A 17,876-nucleotide genomic window follows, 5' to 3' on the forward strand; every position below is an offset into this window, starting at 1 on the left:
AACCCTTCAATAAAAATATTTACACTTAGGTACCTTTCAGGGACATCCAAGTGTCACTTAGTTGGAAAGTTACATTGGATTGTCCTGTTGGTTACGGAATGAATGGCTGACTCTCATGGAGAAACCACCACTCATATATAGTATGTAAGGAAGGGGCAAAGCATGCTTTGTGTTCATTTTGGGTTTCAAAGGCGTATCTGCTTTTTAAAAACCCTGTATTCCACCAGCATGTATTCACAATGCCAATGGCTCAAACTATTATCCATTTAATTATTTGATTCATTCAGATACTGCCTTTCATACAAACATCATAGGCTGGTTTATAGCATAAAAATACAAAATAGAAACACAAAATACATAACATAACAACAACAGCAAACAAATACTCCCCCTCCTTCTACAAACACCATTAGAAGGCCATCGATGGTTTAATCAGCCAAAAGTTTGGTTATAGAGGAATTTTTTTTGCCTGGAGTGTACCTGAATACTTCTCAGGACAGACATGCTATATTGGTGTCTCTTGAATACGTAACAGTTAAAAGTTATGGCCTGTGTTTCTTGGGTTTCAAAAAGTTGCCTGTCTTCCCCCTAAAGTTTTTTCAGACATTTAGCTATGGAAACTGTACAAAACAAACGCGTGCGTGCAAACCTCTGTTTTCCTCAGGTACACTAGAACTTTCAAGTACAAGGATAAAGCTGAGACCAGCAGATCACTTCCCACAGACTTGCAAGGCTACAGAGGTCTCCTGATAAGAGAAACACTCAACTATTTCACATATTCATTTCACAAGAGTATTTACAACCCTAAAACATTCCATCCCAGCAAATTCTCATGTTGGAGAGAACATCGGACACTACAAGTACAGCATTTTGAAACAATAAAACAATTGAAAGCTAATAATCCACCAGCTGTAAAAAAGAAAAAGAGAGAGTGCAATGGTTTTTAAGGAGAGGTTAGATAGCCCTCTGTCATGAATGCTGTAGCTGAGATTGCAGCTTTGCAAGTGGGTTGGACTAGATGACCCGTGGGACCCTTCTACAATTCTATGATTCTGTGTATGCAGAAGGTGTCAGCTTCAATCCCCAGCATCTCCAGGTCTGGCTTGATACAATGCTGATTCTGATGTTTTCTAGAAGTCCTACATTGAGTCCAAAGAGATTTACTCCCATATGTGTGTGAGCATAGAACTGCACCCTAAATTTGCACTGCAGCTATTCTGTAAGAAGCACAACCAGATCTATATTAAGATTATCAATGTTCTTTTAAACATGAGTGTATGCTTTTAATCTGCTCATATTACATTCAGATCTTTCAAACCAAGTTATTTTAAGGGGCACTTAATAGAACTGATTTTTTATTTTCATTTTCATTTAAAAACAATTTTTTTTAAACAAAATATTTAAACCAATTATTTTTATCTGCTGGGCTCAGAGTGGGAGGAGAGGAAATTCACACATTCTTCTTGGCAGCTTGGAGCAATCCACACGGTGGGTTAAAGGCGAGTTACTGTTATCCGTTCAGTAATGTCTTCATTCGGTTTTAAACACACATTTCCCAAACTACCGTTGATTCTTTTGCTGGGCCTATGGAGGGGAAAGAAGGTTAAAAGGAGATGATTAAATTCATGCATACGTTTTCTGCTCCAAATGATTCTGAATGGCAGGTGCATCAAGCAAACCTAGGAATTGGTTCACAGAAGCTGCCTCACACAGAGTCATGAAGAAGAAGAGTTTGGATTTGATATCCCGCTTTATCACTACCCTAAGGAGTCTCAAAGCGGCTAACATTCTCCTTTCCCTTCCTCCCCCACAACAAACACTCTGTGAGGTGAGTGGGGCTGAGAGACTTCAGAGAAGTGTGACTAGCCCAAGGTCACCCAGCAGCTGCATGTGGAGGAGCGGGGAATCAAACCCGGTTCACCAGATTGCAAGACTACCGCTCTTAACCACTACACCACACTGGCTCTCGTCATGGTTTTGGGACCATGTAGGTTAATATTGTCTGTTCTCACTTGCAGCAGTTTTCCAGGGTTTCAGACACAGCCTTTCCCAGCCCATTCAGGTGACGCCACATTAGCACTGATGGTTGCAATGTCAGATGATGCCTAACATGTGTGATTCAGCCACAGTTACTGAAGATCACCTGCCATTCATCAAGGCACACATTCATGTACGTTAATAGAAGGCAAACAAGTGGACCTTCTGCCCTGGAAACTGCATGATCGGCTGAGACATGAGATCTGTTTGTGGCATTAGGTCTGTGACACCTCATCTGCACATGCAAGCAAACCCTCAATATTGTGGACCTCCAGCAACAGCAATGCATGTGTGAAGCAGCTTGAGAGGCAGAGTAATCAAGCGATCCACGATGAGATTCCCAAGTGAGAGTAAAAACCTCAGCAGTCAACCTTCTCTTCTGATAACCAGTTCAATTAACCATATGTATAAATGATTGTAAACAATTGCTTGGCCCCCGGCAGGTGCAAAACAGTGTTTTTAAACCACCCAACACTGTTGCTTTAGCTCTGCATTGTTTTGATGGAAGCGGTTAGCTGCCTTGCGGACTCCACACAGCCAGGAAGCACAACCAGGTCCATAACTCAAGCACAAACACATGGATATGGAAAAAAGGCAAGGGAATAAATAAATGCACAAGTCTTCAGAACCAGGACTTGCCTCTGATAGTGTGCAATGTCATCCATGCAATCCGGGAGTTCCTTGCCGCACGTCTCCGGAAGCAAGCAAGCAAGGAGTCCACCAGCCACGGCTGCACTGCCAAACATCACCACGGGGATAGAGGGGTGGTACTTGTCCAAGAGACCAATCAGAGGCGAGATGATGCCTGCCAATCTGGCTGCCATCTGGCACCACCCCACTCCAGTCTGCCTGAGAAGGAAGGAAGACACGTGTGGCGAGTCTTTCCCACAATCCTCTGGAGACATTTACCCTCACTAGATTCAATGTGCTGCCATCTGCCTTATTGCAGGGCAGATTTAAGGGTAAACCATACGTGGAACGAGTCTGCCCTTGTGGCTTGATGGAAGTAGAAACTGTCTCTCATGCCTTGTTACGCTGCCGTTTCTACAGGGATATACGCTTGGTATTTATCACCCCTGCTATGCAAAAATCTCCAAAATGAACCCAAACTTCAATGTCTAAAATCCCTGGCAGAGGACAAGGATCCTGAGATCACATTAAGGGTAGCCAAATTCTGTGCGACTGCCATAAAACTTAGGGAACAAGCTGTGCTATCATAATGATTAGGGTTTTAAATGATAATTTTAGGTTATATATTAATGACTAAGTTTTAATTTAATTTAAGAAGAATTGATTCTTTTGAATTATGGTGCTGGAGGAGACTCTTGAGAGTCCCATGGACTGCAAGAAGATCAAACCTCTCCATTCTGAAGGAAATCAGCCCTGAGTGCTCACTGGAAGGACAGATCCTGAAGCTGAGGCTCCAATACTTTGGCCACCTCATGAGAAGAGAAGACTCCCTGGAAAAGACCCTGATGCTGGGAAAGATGGAGGGCACAAGGAGAAGGGGACGGCAGAGGACGAGATGGTTGGACAGTGTCTTCGAAGCTACAAACATGAGTCTGACTAAACTGCGGGAGGCAGTGGAAGACAGAAGTGCCTGGCGTGCTCTGGTCCATGGGGTCACGAAGAGTCGGACACGACTAAACGACTAAACAACAACAAAGTTTTAATTTATATATTTTTTAACTGTTGCTATATCCTTATTGCCTCTGTTATACCTAATTGCAAATTCAAATGTATCCCTATCGTGTTTTATGGCTTCCTTGATATTGTATGTGGGCTGGAACTAGTCTGTGACCGAAATAATAAAATTCAATATATCCTCTGGAGGGGATCTGGGGGCACTGCGGGAACTAAAAATGGTAGTTCCCAGGCTCAGGAGGTGGCACTGCTTCCATGTGAGCCAGAGGGGCCACATGGATGTAAAAAGGCAACCCACACAAATGGCACTCTCCCTAGAGATTCCTGAAACTGGGATATAGCCCAAGTGGCTTTTTGATTGCCACAAAGCACAGCCAATAAGCACTATGAACAGCCAGCTCCCCTTGGAAGCAGGAATAAGCATTGGCTTAAAACTCTTAGGCCCCCTCAATGTTCAGAGGGCATTCAGCTCTACCCCTGGCTCCTTTGTGACGTTGGGCACTCGCAATCGACTTTAGAAGTTGGCACCTCTGTTAGGAAAGTGAGTGGAGGGTGGAGATTTCACTTGTTTCTGTCAGTCTTTTCCATTCACCCAGTCTACAAGTTTAAACTTACAATCATTTGTTGATTGTATGGTTGGTTTATAAACACAACATGCAGTGCTATTTTTCTAGAAAAAGAGGTCATCATGAACGTTTTCCTTGTTCTTTTAGAATGGCAATGATGTCTACCTGTGAGGTGCTGGAGCCGAGCTCTGGTGAGCTCCGGCTGAAAAAAAGCCCTGACGGCGTGTGACGTTTCTCAAATTTTGCTAGAGAGCCTGGTTCTCCAGACCTAGCAGTCCCCCACTCTCTTTCCACCATTTTGTCATCAAAGCCCATTGCAGTCTACAAGTGCTTGAATTATACAGAGCAGCAGGCTAACTTAAAAGAGCAGACAGGGTGGTGTTATGGCTATGGCTGCTCATATGGGCAACGTCTATTACGTAACACTGCAAAAGGTCGTGAATTATCCAATTTAAAAACTGGAAATGCAACCTTTACATCTGATATAACTCTTTATTTTAAAAAAGCTCTATTACAGGCCCTCTGCATAAATACACCCCGTTTTTGAGACACAATATTTTTTAAAGTACATAGCAAGCCTCACCGGACAATAGTTGGGAACAGCTCTGCAGAATACACATATGATATAGATAAGGAAGCAGACATGATAAACTTCCCGGTGGTGGCAAACAGTGTTACTAGTATAGGCAGATCTGGGGGGAGAAAGATTGTATGTCAAAGAAAAGCCAAAAACAAAAGCAGTGTGTGTGTGTGTGTGTGTTGTCATGCGACCCAGGGCTTCAACAACCCATGCTCAGGGGAAGAGGCCATGGGTACAAGAGGCGCCATCTATATGGGCATGCCACCAGCCTCAGAAGATGCATCTGTTGCCACAGGCATTGCCTTGATCTCTCAATTCAATCTCCTGCTTAAATTGCTGTGTGGTTTCAAATGGGGTTGTTTTCTTGCATATTTTAATCTGGGGTCTTTATATTTTAACTTCTTGTGTTTTTATAGTTTGTAAACAGCTCATTTTAGCATTAAGAGGTATATGCATTAAATTAAATTATTATTATTATAATAAGATGAATGATAAGCCCCTATAAGAGTAGAGATGTCACTCACGAAAGACAGGACTGCTGCTTAGAGGAAACTGGAGCGCTATTGAATGCTCAGCCTGGGTCGGCTGCTTGCTGGAGCAAGCCGAGATTCCAATCAGAGCATCGCCTGACTTCACTTATCCGAACCTCTTTTGAAGACTGGTTTAAAACAGAGCCCATTTGGCAAGTGTTAGCCCGGGGGATGCTAGCCCATCAGGGGTTGATATGCACCTTTTGGGATGACTGCGATGAGAAGGCAACAAGCTCCCCCCAGGAGCAAGGCGGAAGATTGGCATTTCTTTCTCCCTAGCCACTGCACCAGGAAGATGCAGGAGAGACGACCTGGAATTTCAACAGCCCCAAAGATTGCCTGCGTCAGGTAGATATCGAAACCGAAACTGCCCACGTTCAAGCTCAACCCGTAGTACGCCAAACTGCTGACAAACCTAAAGGCAAAGAGACCATAACCATGATTAAAAGTAAGGAGAGTTTTAAACTGGAAGGACACACAGCACTTCCCAAAACACACCTTTGCGATTCCTCACAGTACCCCGTTTTAACTTCTTTAAAAGGTTTTGTGATAGGAATTTTGAGGTCTTAGATATATGGTAATGTTCATAACCGCACGTACATAGATGAGCACAGGAAGACCGACCTGAAGCCATTTTGATTCCTAAATTGAGCAAATGTTTTCTCTGCAAGGTCAAAGTGGAAAAGCCTCCCCATTGTCTTTTCCTTCACAAATCCTGTCTTAAGGGTATGTCTGTGTTTGAGTAGGGTGTGAGCTTATGACCTGGCCCAGGAACTAAGTATTTATCATTACAAAAGACTGGCCAGGCTCCCCAGGCAATCCAATCAAGTAACCTGACAGACAGGAGATAAACAAGGACAGGAGAAAAACAACATTCAAATTTCTGTTTAGACCGCCTTTTCTGTGATGTAGGTGATGTATCTGAGGGGTAGTCTTAGGTTACACCCCTTCTGTGATGTATGTATGATGTTTCTGGGGGGTGATCTTGATCTAGAGGGTGGCAATTTCAAAAGTCTTTATAAGGCCTTGTGCGCCATTTTTCTGGGTCCCTCCTCTCTCCTGCAGGTGAGGGGAGCACCCTGTTGCAACAGATCAATAAAGGCCAAACCTACAGGCTGCTGTTTTCCTCCAAGTTATCCTGGTTGGTGTCTTTGTTTTTGTCCAAGGGAGCCCTCGGATTTTTCCGTTAACATTTTCTAACCCGCATGGATGGGAGTGCAGATCGTTTTGGAAATGCGACTTGGAAAAGGGCATGTAATTTGGGCAAATTACAGACGCCGAGCTTTCGGTGTGGGCTGATGTATGAATAGGATAATATAAAAGGAGACAAAATGCATGGAGATGCTTTCTGCATAATCAAATCGTTGGCCCTTTGGCCCAGGTACTCTTTCCAATCCCATTCTCTGAGATCTAGGAAATACGCCAAGTTGGATATCTGGTCCATCGGACTCAGTATTGTCCACACAATGGCTGTGATTCTCTGGGGTTTCAGGTAGCGTCCTTGCCAGCCACACCTGGAGATAGCGGAGTTTGAAAAGGGAACCTTCTGCATACAGAGCAGAGGCCAGGAACTTTGCACCTTTGGCCTGCAAATGTACTACTGCAAATAAAGTAACCATAGATAACAGGCTTACCAGACTGCTGATAGGATGAAAGTCACCTTCCCCATGTGAGGGTTTCTAAACAGTTCCCAAATGCCTGCAGACACGGTCTTTTCAGGTTTCAGCTTTTGCAAGACATGAAAGTGAAAACAAAGAGAGAAAGGACGGAGTGGGGAAACCAAGTTAACTTCATTTGTAATCTCTTGCTTTCTGGAAAGCCCATCTCAGTTCACCTTTTTTCGTTTGTTTGTTTGTTTGTTTGTTTCTGCATCAAAACCAAACTATAGTTATGGACCACCCAAACAGTGTTGGCCATATCTGTGTCCCTGTAGCACACTGCCCAACTTCTGGAGACACAAAACCAGGACTCGCGTCTTCCAGGACACACTCCCAGGCAAGTCACGTGACCTGTTCCTTGCCCTTGCCCCCCCCAAAAGCGCTTTTGGGGGTGAGAACACAGTGTGAGAGCACGTGATGCCGAAAATGGTCACCACAATCTCTCACACAAAAACCCCGGATGTTCCATTTTTCCCAGGGCACTTGGCAGGTATTCTGTTGCGCTTTGCGGCGAGTGAAAAGAAGCGCAGTTCCTGCCCAGCTCATCCATGGTTCCTGTCTGCTCACCTTCTCAGCTGGACAAGGTTTTGTGGGAGTTAGGGGTAAACATGATTTGCGCAATGGAGACGTGAGGAGTTGCTAAATGGAGGCTGCTAAGGAGTCGGGATGGCTTGGCTAGATTCATTTGCTTGTTTTCCTCTGGAGCCAGATGCTGGAAAAGCATGGGGAAAGTGTTATCCACAGTCGTACCTTTGTTTTCAAACAGAATGCGTTCCGGAAGTCCGTTCGACTTCTGAAACGTTTGGAAACCAAGGCGCGGCTTCTGATTGGGTGCAGGAGTGTCCTGCAGCCAATCAGAAGCTGCGGAAGCCGTGCCAGACATTCTGCTTCCGAGGCAAAGTTTGCAAACCAGAACACCTACTTCCGGGTTTGCAGCGTTCGAGTTACAAGTTGTTCATGAACTAAGCTGTTCGAAAACCAAGGTACGACTGCATTTCTTTTCTTTTGAGCTTAAGTACACGGTAAGATAGGAATGGTGATTCTGCTGCCCTCTGCTAGCCCCAGCCTGCAAGGCTAGCAGTCAGGGACAATGGGAGATGTTGCCCAACCAATATCTAGAGTGCCACAAGTTCCCAGCCACTGGATTAGATGAAAAGACAGTCTAGGCTTTATGGCAAATACTACTGAGCTACCTTTGCTTCTCTGACTTCATCCTAGAGCCATAGAGCTCCACTCCACTCCATGCCTAGGGTTCCAATCTTTTGATGCTACAAGTAGGAGACTTCAGCAATTTAAAATACATTTATCAGTTTCAAGTTTTGTGCTTTTCATTTTTTCTACAACACATCTGCTTTTGAAAATTGAAGTTAGCTAATTTTTTGTGGGGGGGAAGGGTGCAAGTAATTAGCCCAAGATATGTCTGGCACCCCTGAAATCTCTCACCGTTCTGAGATTGGGGTGTACAAAACAATATGGACTAGGTGAAATAAATGATAATTTTGGAAAGAATAGCTGGCTACAACGCCCGGCTTCTCTTACCTCATCTAACAGCTTCAGTGGGATGGTTCGCTTGTTGACAGAAGATGCCTTCTGGAGAAGCTTCTTGGCTTCTTCTGTTTTTCCTTTGGTCACCAGCCACCGAGCAGATTCAGGAAGAATCCTGAGAAATATTCCAACAGGCAAGCAAATTCAGGGCAGTCCATTACATACCTACTAAAAACAAAACAAGAATGGTACGGTGACCTGGCAGACAGCATAGCAGGCTGGAACCCTTGATATACTGCTGCAAGTCCGGACTATGCAGATTTAGATAAATTAACAGGAAGGATTTGAAACCTGTGGGATCAGAGATTCTAAGAGGACTGGAGTAAATATATGAACTCCAGTAATTGTGATGAACAGATTACGCTAGTAGGTTTGCAAGAAGTTTTTTTAAGGTGGATTGTTTGAAATATTACAAGAAAGACTATGAAAAGAATGATTAGTTAAGGACAATTAAATGCAATATAGAAATTTTAAAATGCTGAAAAAGTGATAAAGAACGGAAAATCATCAGAGGTGTTGATGGAAGTCTAAAATATTGTATAAGATGAGAAGATATGGTGTATGACTGTTGGAACTGATATGTTAAAAATCAATAAAAAGGTGTATATAGATATATAGATATAGATATAGATATAGATATAGATATAGATATAGATATACTGCTGCAAGTCCAATTCATAGAACAGCAGAGTTGGAAGAGACACCATGAGTCATCTAGTCTAACCCTCTGCAATGCACCTGTTTTCAATGTAAGCCACCTTGGGGCTCTTGCGGAAGGCAGGGTAAAAACAAAACAAAACACCACTTCAAATAAAAAATAGGTGGGTGGGTGGCTGGCAGCCTGTCTCTGGGACTTGTCACATTCTGATCCAGCACTCACCACAGGTAGAAGAAGAGGGCAAAAACTGGAGCAGATCCAGCAAGCTGCAGCGTCCTCCAGTCGCGAAAGGCATAAGCCAGGCCAGCCAGGATCATCTGCCCCACGGAAAAGGCTACATGGCTGATAATCACCGTATGTGGACGGTAGACAATTCCAACCCATTCTGTAGCTACAGGTGGTTAGGAGAAATTGATTTCAAAGCATAACAAAAAACCAATCATATGAATAAAGCTTTAATTTTTTTTAAAAAAAACAGCTTTTGACAGGGCAGTCTCACAATTTAAAGTTTTGGCTTCAAGTTGCATTCAGTTCCACAAAACCCTCTCTTGATTTTTCCTGCTGGTAGTGCAAAGAGAATTTGCAGCTATTATGTAGGGCACTTGTCTTGGATGTTCAGTCACACATACACACACTCAGCTGCGACTTACTAAAATATTGTTCCAGATGGAAAGCCATTAAAAAACCTATTCCTAGGGCAGCAATATAATGGGTAATAAACCTTGCCCTAGGTCAGTGATGGCCACACTTGGCTCTCCAGCTGTTTTGGGACTACAACTCCCATCATCCCTAGCTAACAGGACCGGTGGTCAGGGATGATGGGAATTGTAGTCCCAAAACAGCTGGAGGGCCAAGTTTGGCCATCACTGCCCTAGGTCAACTGAACTTGGACGGGTTCTTATCTCTCCAATGGGACAAGGTTGACAAGTGGCTGGGGCTGACCAGCTGTCAATCTGGGGTTTATTTTGCATAGCTCTGTGCGAAGAAGCCTCAACTACCGGAAGATCACCAGGGCTTACAAAGACCCTAGGTCAAGGGTGAAAAACATGGTGCCCTCCAGACGTTGAGGGACTTCAACTCCCATGAACCTCAGCAAGAATGGCCAGTGATGGGAGCTGTAGTTCAACAACCCTGGAAGGGTCCAGGGCCCAGGTCTTATGTTCTGACAAGTGTGCATCACAAATGGAACAAATGAAGCTGCTTGATGCAAGATCAGATTATTGGTCCATCTGGAGGGCTTTGGACTTCCGAAAGACAGCAGATCCCAGGGGGCTCAGGTAGAGAAGGATCTTCCCCTTCACCTGCTATTTGGTCCTTTTGTCTGAAGATGTCAGGGACTGAACCTGGGATCTACTACATGCAAAGCACAAGGCTTGACCATTGAGCTATCGCTTCTGCTCACATGAGAGTCTGGTATATCTGTCTTCAAAAGCCATACTTAAGACTCAGAATGCTGTGCTCTCGGAAATGTGAAGCTATTTGGAGCATAAACACCACTCTTGATCTTTTAAAAAATGCAGTCAGAGCAAAATAAAGGCCTCGCTGATGTGATCCAATAGAAATCAGAGCCATACATTTGGCCCCAGCTTAGCTGCAGAAGTTGCCACCCAACTGTCTTAGGGACTGCACTCCAGATTTGTGTAGGGTTTACTCCTTAGCTTTTTCTTCCCCTGAGGATGTCTCGCAAGGCGGCGAGTAATGAATATTCATAATAAACATGATAAAAATAAACATACACCGCACAAAGAACAGCCAGCGAGTGCGGTGGCATGGGGAGATTTCCGAGGGCCGGGTAGAATGGTATTGAGGGCCTCATTTGCCCAAAGAGGAACCCAGAGACTAGGCTTCCCTTTCTGTTTTGTAAAGCCGCTTCTGTACATCTTACCTAAAGCTAAACTGCTTATCACGACTCCGGAAACAGAAGCACCCACAAGAAATCGGAACGCAATGTAGAGGTAGAAATTGGGAGCAAAGGCCGTAGCAACCCCAAACACGCCTTCGATGAGCATGGACAACAGAAGACTTGGCCGCCGACCAAACCTGGGAGAGGAGGAAATGCATTTTGCCATCACTTTCCTTCTCCTAAGACAGTAGCAGAAAACAGGAGGCAGGCACAAAAATCCCTGAGCACAAGGACATTGGTCTCCAGCTGCGCTCTTTAGTCGAGGGATGAAAACACAGATGGACCGGCAATTAGGGATGATGGGAGCCCAAAATATCTGAAGGGCACCACATTGGCGGAGGCTGGCGTAACTTACATACTCCCAACCTCTCCAAAGTGTTACTCTTGATTTCCAGATGTTTGCCTTGTATACTGGTGTGATAGGAATTTTGAGGTCTTAGATATATGTTAAATGTTCATAAGTGTACCAACCAAGCACTTACATAGATCAGCACAGGAAGACCAGCCTGAAATCATTTTTGATTCCCAAATGTTTTCTCTGCAAGGAGGGAGGGGGGTCAGGGAGCCTTCCCATTGTCTCAGGAACTGAGTAATCAGCATTTTAATGGGTGACAGACTATCAGGAAAGGCAATCAGATAACCTGACAGACAGGAAAACAACAACACCTTTTCTGTGATGTAGATATGAGGTATGGAGGGGTGGTCTTGAGCTCCAGGGCAGGGAATTTAAAATGTCTATATAAGGCCTTGCGTGCAATTGTTCTGGGTTCATCCTCCTTTTCTGCGTGTGAGGGGAGCACCCTGTTGCAACAGTTTAATAAAGATCATGCTTACTAGCTGCTTTGCTTCTCAATATTCTCTGGTTGGCCTCTGTTATTTTCTCCTACCAATAGACACAAGATTTACCCACCCTGGAAGAGTGGCAGATGAAGCTGATGGACTATATGGAATTGGCGGAAATGACTGGCAGAATCCGAGACCTGGGAGAAGAGTTGGTGGAAGAAGACTGGAAGAAATTTAAAGACTATCTGCAGAAACACTGTAAAGTTAACGAATGTTAAAATGATGTTGGATTGAAAATAAGTGGCATTAGCAACAAAGTTAACAAGAGTATGCAAAATTGAACTGAAAATGGATGAAAATATAGAGTTATAATATGTTAAGATATAGAGTTAAGATGAACGAAAGAGGGTAAGGATTTGCTGATTTGATTATTTAAATGGGGATACAAAAAGGGGAGGTGTGAGGAGGCCAAGGAAATAAGATAATGAGTTAGGGTTACAAAAATGGATTTGTTTTTATTCTTCTTTTTCTTATTTTATGTATTTTTCTATGTTTCTTTTATTGTATTTCTTTCTTTTTATATGATCTTTTAAATTTATGTTTTTGTAAAACTCCAATAAATATCTTTAAAAAATATATATATATTTTCTCCTACCAATAGGGAACCCACTTAAGGACTCTATATGGGCTCTTGGATACCCCGTAAGGGAAAAAGGGCAGATTTTGTTTACAACACTGGGTTTTGCAAAAAGTGGGACCTGCAAACAGACATCACTGGTGTTTACTAGAATAATAACTAGAATAGAGATAGACTTGTAACCATTCAAGCAACAAGTATACTAAGGTGCCATGTGCAAAACAAAGCCTGGAGATACTGTAAACATTTATCCAGTCTGTACAACGTTTATTGCACATGTAACTTGTTAAGATACAGTTGTACATTTATCCACTCTATGTTTACAGAAACTCCAGGCTTTGTTTTGCACATGGCACCTTAGTATGTTTGTTGCTTGAATGGTTACAAGTCTACCTCTATTCTAGTAAATTTGGTTTTATACTTATAAGCCAGTTTGTGGTGTTGTTGTTTTGTTGCATTGTTGCTGTTGAAGACACGCCCCAAACCCCATCATGAAATTACAGATGTAACAATTTGTGATAAAATTTGACTCTGTCCATTGAGGTCTTAACTGAGACTAGGGACGTGTCTCCCACTACGTGTGTTAAACCCTCCTAGCCTTGCGATGATGGCCATGTTATCACAAATTATACTACTGAGAATAGTTTATCTACGTGCTTTAAACTTTGTAGATAAATGTCATAAACCCAATGAACCTTCTGAGCTTCATGGCCACACCTCTCCGCTGTCTCTGGTTTTGTGCTTGTGGTAGACTTTAGGAGTCTGGTGACACAGGCAGCAGTGCCACAATCACTTTTACCCATTTTTAAGACACCACGGCACTCTAAGGACCAAGCTACATGCCAAAGTTAAATGCATTTATTTATTTATTTTGCATTTAAGGTGCAGGTTTCTAAAAACTGGAAATTGCATTAGCTTGGGGAATCTAATAATTACAAGCAGGGAGGTAAGCAGCGGGGAATTTAACCCATTCCTCCCCTGCTACTGTCCTGGGTAAAATCCTTCTGAAGCTGGTTTTTGGGGATGGGCAGGAATCTCCTGCTGGCTGACCACATTTCTAAACAGCAACACTTTCCCAGCCTACTGCCCCTTATATTTTCTCTCTTACCGGTCACTTAACAGACCAGACACCAGCGCTCCAGCGAGAAGGCCCAGCATGTAAACAGATTGCGAGATGTCGTTTAAATCTTCCCAGTCACATACCAGGTCAAACTTAAGGAAAGAAAAGGAAAGCCACTTTACTTGAAGGGAATCAGGAGAGGGAAAGAATTAAACTTGTACCTTGACAATGGGCACATCTTTTCAGTAACCAAGGCTTGTGCATAGGAAACTGCTTTCAACCAAGGGGTTAGCATACTAGGTCCTCTTAACCCTCTGTTGCCTGCGCTAACAGCTGTCCAAGAATACAGACCTGCTACTTTAAATTGGAAGGACCAGAACTCATTGGTAGAACAGCTGCTTTGTATGCAGAAAGACCTAGGTTCAATCCATAACATCTCCAGATAGTAAACCCGGAAAACCAGGGGAGCTGTCAGTGGAGAACAGGACTATTCAACCAAGGTCCATTCAGAACTTGCAATGAACTAATTCAGGTTAACTAAGTCACTGAATTACCGTATTTTTCGCTCTATAGGACGCACTTTTTCCCCTCCAAAAATGAAGGGGAAATGTGTGTGCGTCCTATGGAGCGAATGCAGGCTCCTTGGCTTCAGCGATAGCAACGAGAAGCCTCCAAAGCACAGAGGGAGCGCTCCCTCCGTGCTCCGGAGGCTTCTCGTTGCTTTCGCTGAAGCCTGGAGAGCAAGAGGGGTCAGTGCGCACCGACCCCCTCCTTCTCCAGGCTTCAGGGATAGCTGCCTGAAGCCTTTGGAGCGCAGCGGGAACTTGCGCTGCACTCCAAAGGCTTCGGGTTCCTTTTGCGGAAGCCGGGAGATCAAGACTCTCCTGGCTTCAGTGAAAGGAACCTGAAGCCTTTGGAGCGCAGCGCGAGTTCCCGCTGCGCTCCAAAGGCTTCAGGTGGCTATCAGCGACACGCCTGTCATGCGAAGCCGGAGGAGGAACAGAAGGGTCTCCTTCTGTTCCTTCTCCAGCTTCGCTGAAGCGGCAACACCCCTTCAGCGACGCGCCTGTCCTGGCTTCTGCCTTAGCCCTGCGCAGCCTCTTCAGGCAGGGGGAGCCTTCATCCCGCTGCCCTGAAGAGGCTTGGCAAGGTTATCCCAGAAGCCAGAACAGCCACACGGTATCCCAGAAGCCAGATCCCTCTTGCTGTTCTGGCTTCTGGAATTCAGAATATTTTTTTCTTGTTTTCCTCCTCCCAAAACTAGGTGCGCCATATGGTCCGGTGCACCCTATGGAGCGAAAAATACAGTAAATCAAACATCTCTGAATTCCACCTATAATTTCCAAGTGAATTGAATGGGAATTAAGTTCCTTTTGTTCTGTAACTTTGGGTGATTTTTTAAAATTCAATTTGCTTTTAATTTTGTATTTGTGTGCACATATGCACACACAATTTTTTTTGATAGCGGCCATTGCATTTACCGTTTTTACTTGCCTGAAAAATGATGCTGCTGTTTAAGTTTAAAGTTCATAATTTGGTGGGAGGGAGCTGGAAATAGACAGGAAGACAAAGAAATGAATGCAAAGCAATACACTTTCCCTGGCTTGCAAAAACACTTAGGGTTGCCAAATTGTGATTTAGCATCATCTGTGGGGCAGGCACTGGAGCTGGGAGTTGTTGTTAATAAAATTTATATATTGCCCGTTGTCTAAAGATTTCAGGGTGGTTCATAAGATGTTGCTCAACAGGAGTCGGCGCCTATGGCTACAGGTGTGGAAGTGAAATGGCTCTGAATTGCGAGTGTGTGGAGTGCAGCAGGCACCACCTCCTGAAACTTCAGTGTGCTCAAAATGAGGTACCTGGTACCATACACAATGCATGCATGGCTAAACTGTGGAAAAGGGGATTAGACAAACTAATGGAGACTACGACCACCAATGACTGCTAATCATGATGGCAATAGATTGCCTCCAGTGGTTAGCCACTGTAAGAACAGACTTTATTTAGCCCGATTCTAAAGCGCTCTTCCTATATTCCTAGGAACAGGAATTTGGTAGTGCTGGCATCAAAAGGCCAGAGGTGGACATGCAAGGAAGTCTCAAAAGCTGTGAAGTCCGCTCCACTTCACTGTGGGGAGGAGTTGCAGTGGACCACGTGGCCACCCACTCTCCTCCGGGGGCAGGGAGCAAAGTCCCGCATTGCCCGGGAGATCCCGGCCACGTCATCGTCCAGCCAGCCAATCCGGTGACTGGGGGGGCGTGGCCGGGAATATTTAAGCTGGGGTGTGAGCCAGAGGGCTTCCTCTTGGCTCGCTTCTTCAAATTCCCTCCCTAGTTTACAGGTTTTCTGCATTGGCCTTGCTATGGACCTCAGTTGGTCGCCATTGAGGGAGGAATTTTTCCACTTGGCAAAACTGGCAAGGGGCCATTTGGTTTTCGCCTACCTCGTAGCAATCGTCACAACTTTGTAAGGTTTTGCGGTTAGGCATTGTTTGACCTTATGAGGGAGGTGTGGCCATCACCTGCCCCTCCAAGCTTAAGGGTATTCCGTTAAAGGAATCGGGGGTATTGATCTTGTCTGAAGCCCGGGGGCGGGGCTAGGGCCATGACACGACCCCGTCGGGAACACCAGGGGGAGCTCCAGTTGTTCTGCATCAACAGGCTCCCTTTTCTGGTGGTTTACCTTAACGGACTCCCTGCGCAACGGGCAGGAGGCAGATATAGTCAGGTCCATTCAATGCCTAAGCCAATACACAGTCTGTAATCAATAAAGTTGTGGCCAAAATTTGCCCAATAACATTAACATAATATCTGTGTCCTGGTGTCTTAATTCTTTACGAGGGGGTGAATGCGGGGTCTGGACATGCAATTAGGGACTCTTCCCACAAGGGCTCAGGAGCTAGAGGAGTAGGACAAGAGTGATGTTTTACACACCGAAGGAAACTATTGACCAGGACGTGTGGCTGTCAACTCTCTAGCTGCCATTAATATACGGCTTTATGTCTAAATAGGCTTCTCTGAAGCATGACGTATGCTGGGACAATCTTATATAAAGAAATAACCAAAATCAGTCGCTGTTGCAGTCACTTCTAACGGTTCAAAAATCACCTTCAGGAATGTACACTTCGTAATGTCTGCTTCCTTGCAATGCGCTGTCTGTGCAGAATAAAAGTGCTGGACTGCGGTCCTGCCCTACGGTCTGAAGACCCACGAGGCCACCACCTTGTTGAAGCTAAGCAGATCCAGGCCTGGATGGGAGACCCCATCACAGTGGGACAGAAATGTAGGTTGCCTTGGGATCCACGAAGGGAAGGAGACAGGGGTATATAGACTGCTTTGAAGCCATTTTGGCATATATAATTGGTATATAAATTAATAAATAACTTAGGGGAAAATTCAGAAGGGTAAAACACAATTTCCAAACCTGTGTGAGCAAGGAAGGCTCTTGGTTTGAAGGATAAACCCACCCATGCCGACACGTTTCGGTAGAATTAAGTCCATATTGCAGGATGGCATCGAGATCCCAGTCCACTGGAGTGTACATGAGACATTCTTCAAATGTCCCATTGGGCTTTTTGGGAAGGGTCAAGTTCAGCCGTTCCTCTTCGGTCAGGTTCAAGCCGATGGCGTTGAACCAGCTTGTGTTGCAATGATGGGGCTCCTCCAGGACCATGAATAACTGGGAAAACATATGGAAGGCGAGGCTTGGCGAGGTTAGAGTCACGAGCACCAACAACCGCCATTGGAAACGCCCAAAGTCTCCAAGAGTTTTGATGATTTCCCCAGTGTCAGACATTGCTAGCTTCTTTCTACCCTTCCCTTCTGTGACTGCAATCTCCCCCAAAGACCTTTTTCACCTAGCCTCTGGAATTAATGTTTAAACCCAAAATAAATGTTTAGATGGGATTTGGCAACAAGGATGGGTATCCACTGCGATCTTTTGACAACATGAGCGCCTCACATTTCTGCAACACTGCTCTGTAACCCATTAACCCGGCTGCCAACAATAAATGACAATATCAAGGGAAAATGCCGTATTGAAAAAGGGACAAGACAAGCTGTTATTTATTCTAATGTTGGAAATGCCAACTAAGGAAATATTGAAAAATAATGGGGAGATGGGAACAAAGAGCCAACAATTAAAGTTGGGCAGAGAGATTACAAATTTGGTCCAGAACTTCTCTTGAGGAAGGCTGGTGTGTTGTGTGGACATTCTCTTGTATCTAAGCATACGTGTGATAGGAATTTTGAGGTCTTAGATATATGTTAAATGTTC

General features: G+C 44.4%; 1 protein-coding gene across 3 annotated transcripts; it reads right to left on the reverse strand.

Annotated features, from left to right (window-relative positions):
• Window positions 1–250: 250 nt before the first annotated feature.
• LOC310746086 (solute carrier family 22 member 13-like) lies at window positions 251–17,627 on the reverse strand. 3 transcript variants are annotated; one of them, XR_014540485.1, is made up of 10 exons: window positions 17,025–17,627; window positions 13,650–13,753; window positions 11,104–11,258; window positions 9,441–9,609; window positions 8,555–8,675; window positions 6,992–7,083; window positions 5,558–5,772; window positions 4,831–4,939; window positions 2,677–2,882; window positions 251–1,584 (listed from the first exon to the last, which is right to left on the reverse strand). XR_014540485.1 is itself a non-coding variant. In XM_083579796.1 (10 exons), exons 1-10 carry the CDS (start codon window positions 17,394–17,396, stop codon window positions 1,494–1,496), a joined length of 1,638 nt encoding a protein of 545 aa, XP_083435922.1. In that variant the 5' UTR covers window positions 17,397–17,618; the 3' UTR covers window positions 251–1,493. The 3 variants fall into 3 exon arrangements, 2 of the variants coding, with proteins under 2 accessions (XP_083435922.1, XP_083435923.1); XM_083579796.1 differs by having other exon boundaries at window positions 2,677–2,886; window positions 17,025–17,618; XM_083579797.1 differs by lacking the exon at window positions 4,831–4,939 and having other exon boundaries at window positions 17,025–17,624.
• Between the last annotated feature and the right edge of the window lie 249 nt (window positions 17,628–17,876).

This window comes from Podarcis filfolensis, assembly GCF_964270895.1.
Source record: "Podarcis filfolensis genome assembly, chromosome: 12".
Classification (NCBI taxonomy): Eukaryota; Metazoa; Chordata; class Lepidosauria; order Squamata; family Lacertidae; genus Podarcis; species Podarcis filfolensis.

Coding starts and splice junctions, on each gene's coding strand:
- LOC310746086 (XM_083579796.1), bottom strand. CDS start 17,396: ATGTCTGACACTGGGGAAATCATCAAAACTCTTGGAGACTTTGGGCGT. Junction 9,610..11,103: donor GATAAGCAGTTTAGCTTTAG/GTAAGATGTACA, acceptor AACCACCTGTAG/CTACAGAATGGGTTGGAATT. Junction 4,940..5,557: donor CATCGCAGTCATCCCAAAAG/GTGCATATCAAC, acceptor TTCTCCCCCCAG/ATCTGCCTATACTAGTAACA.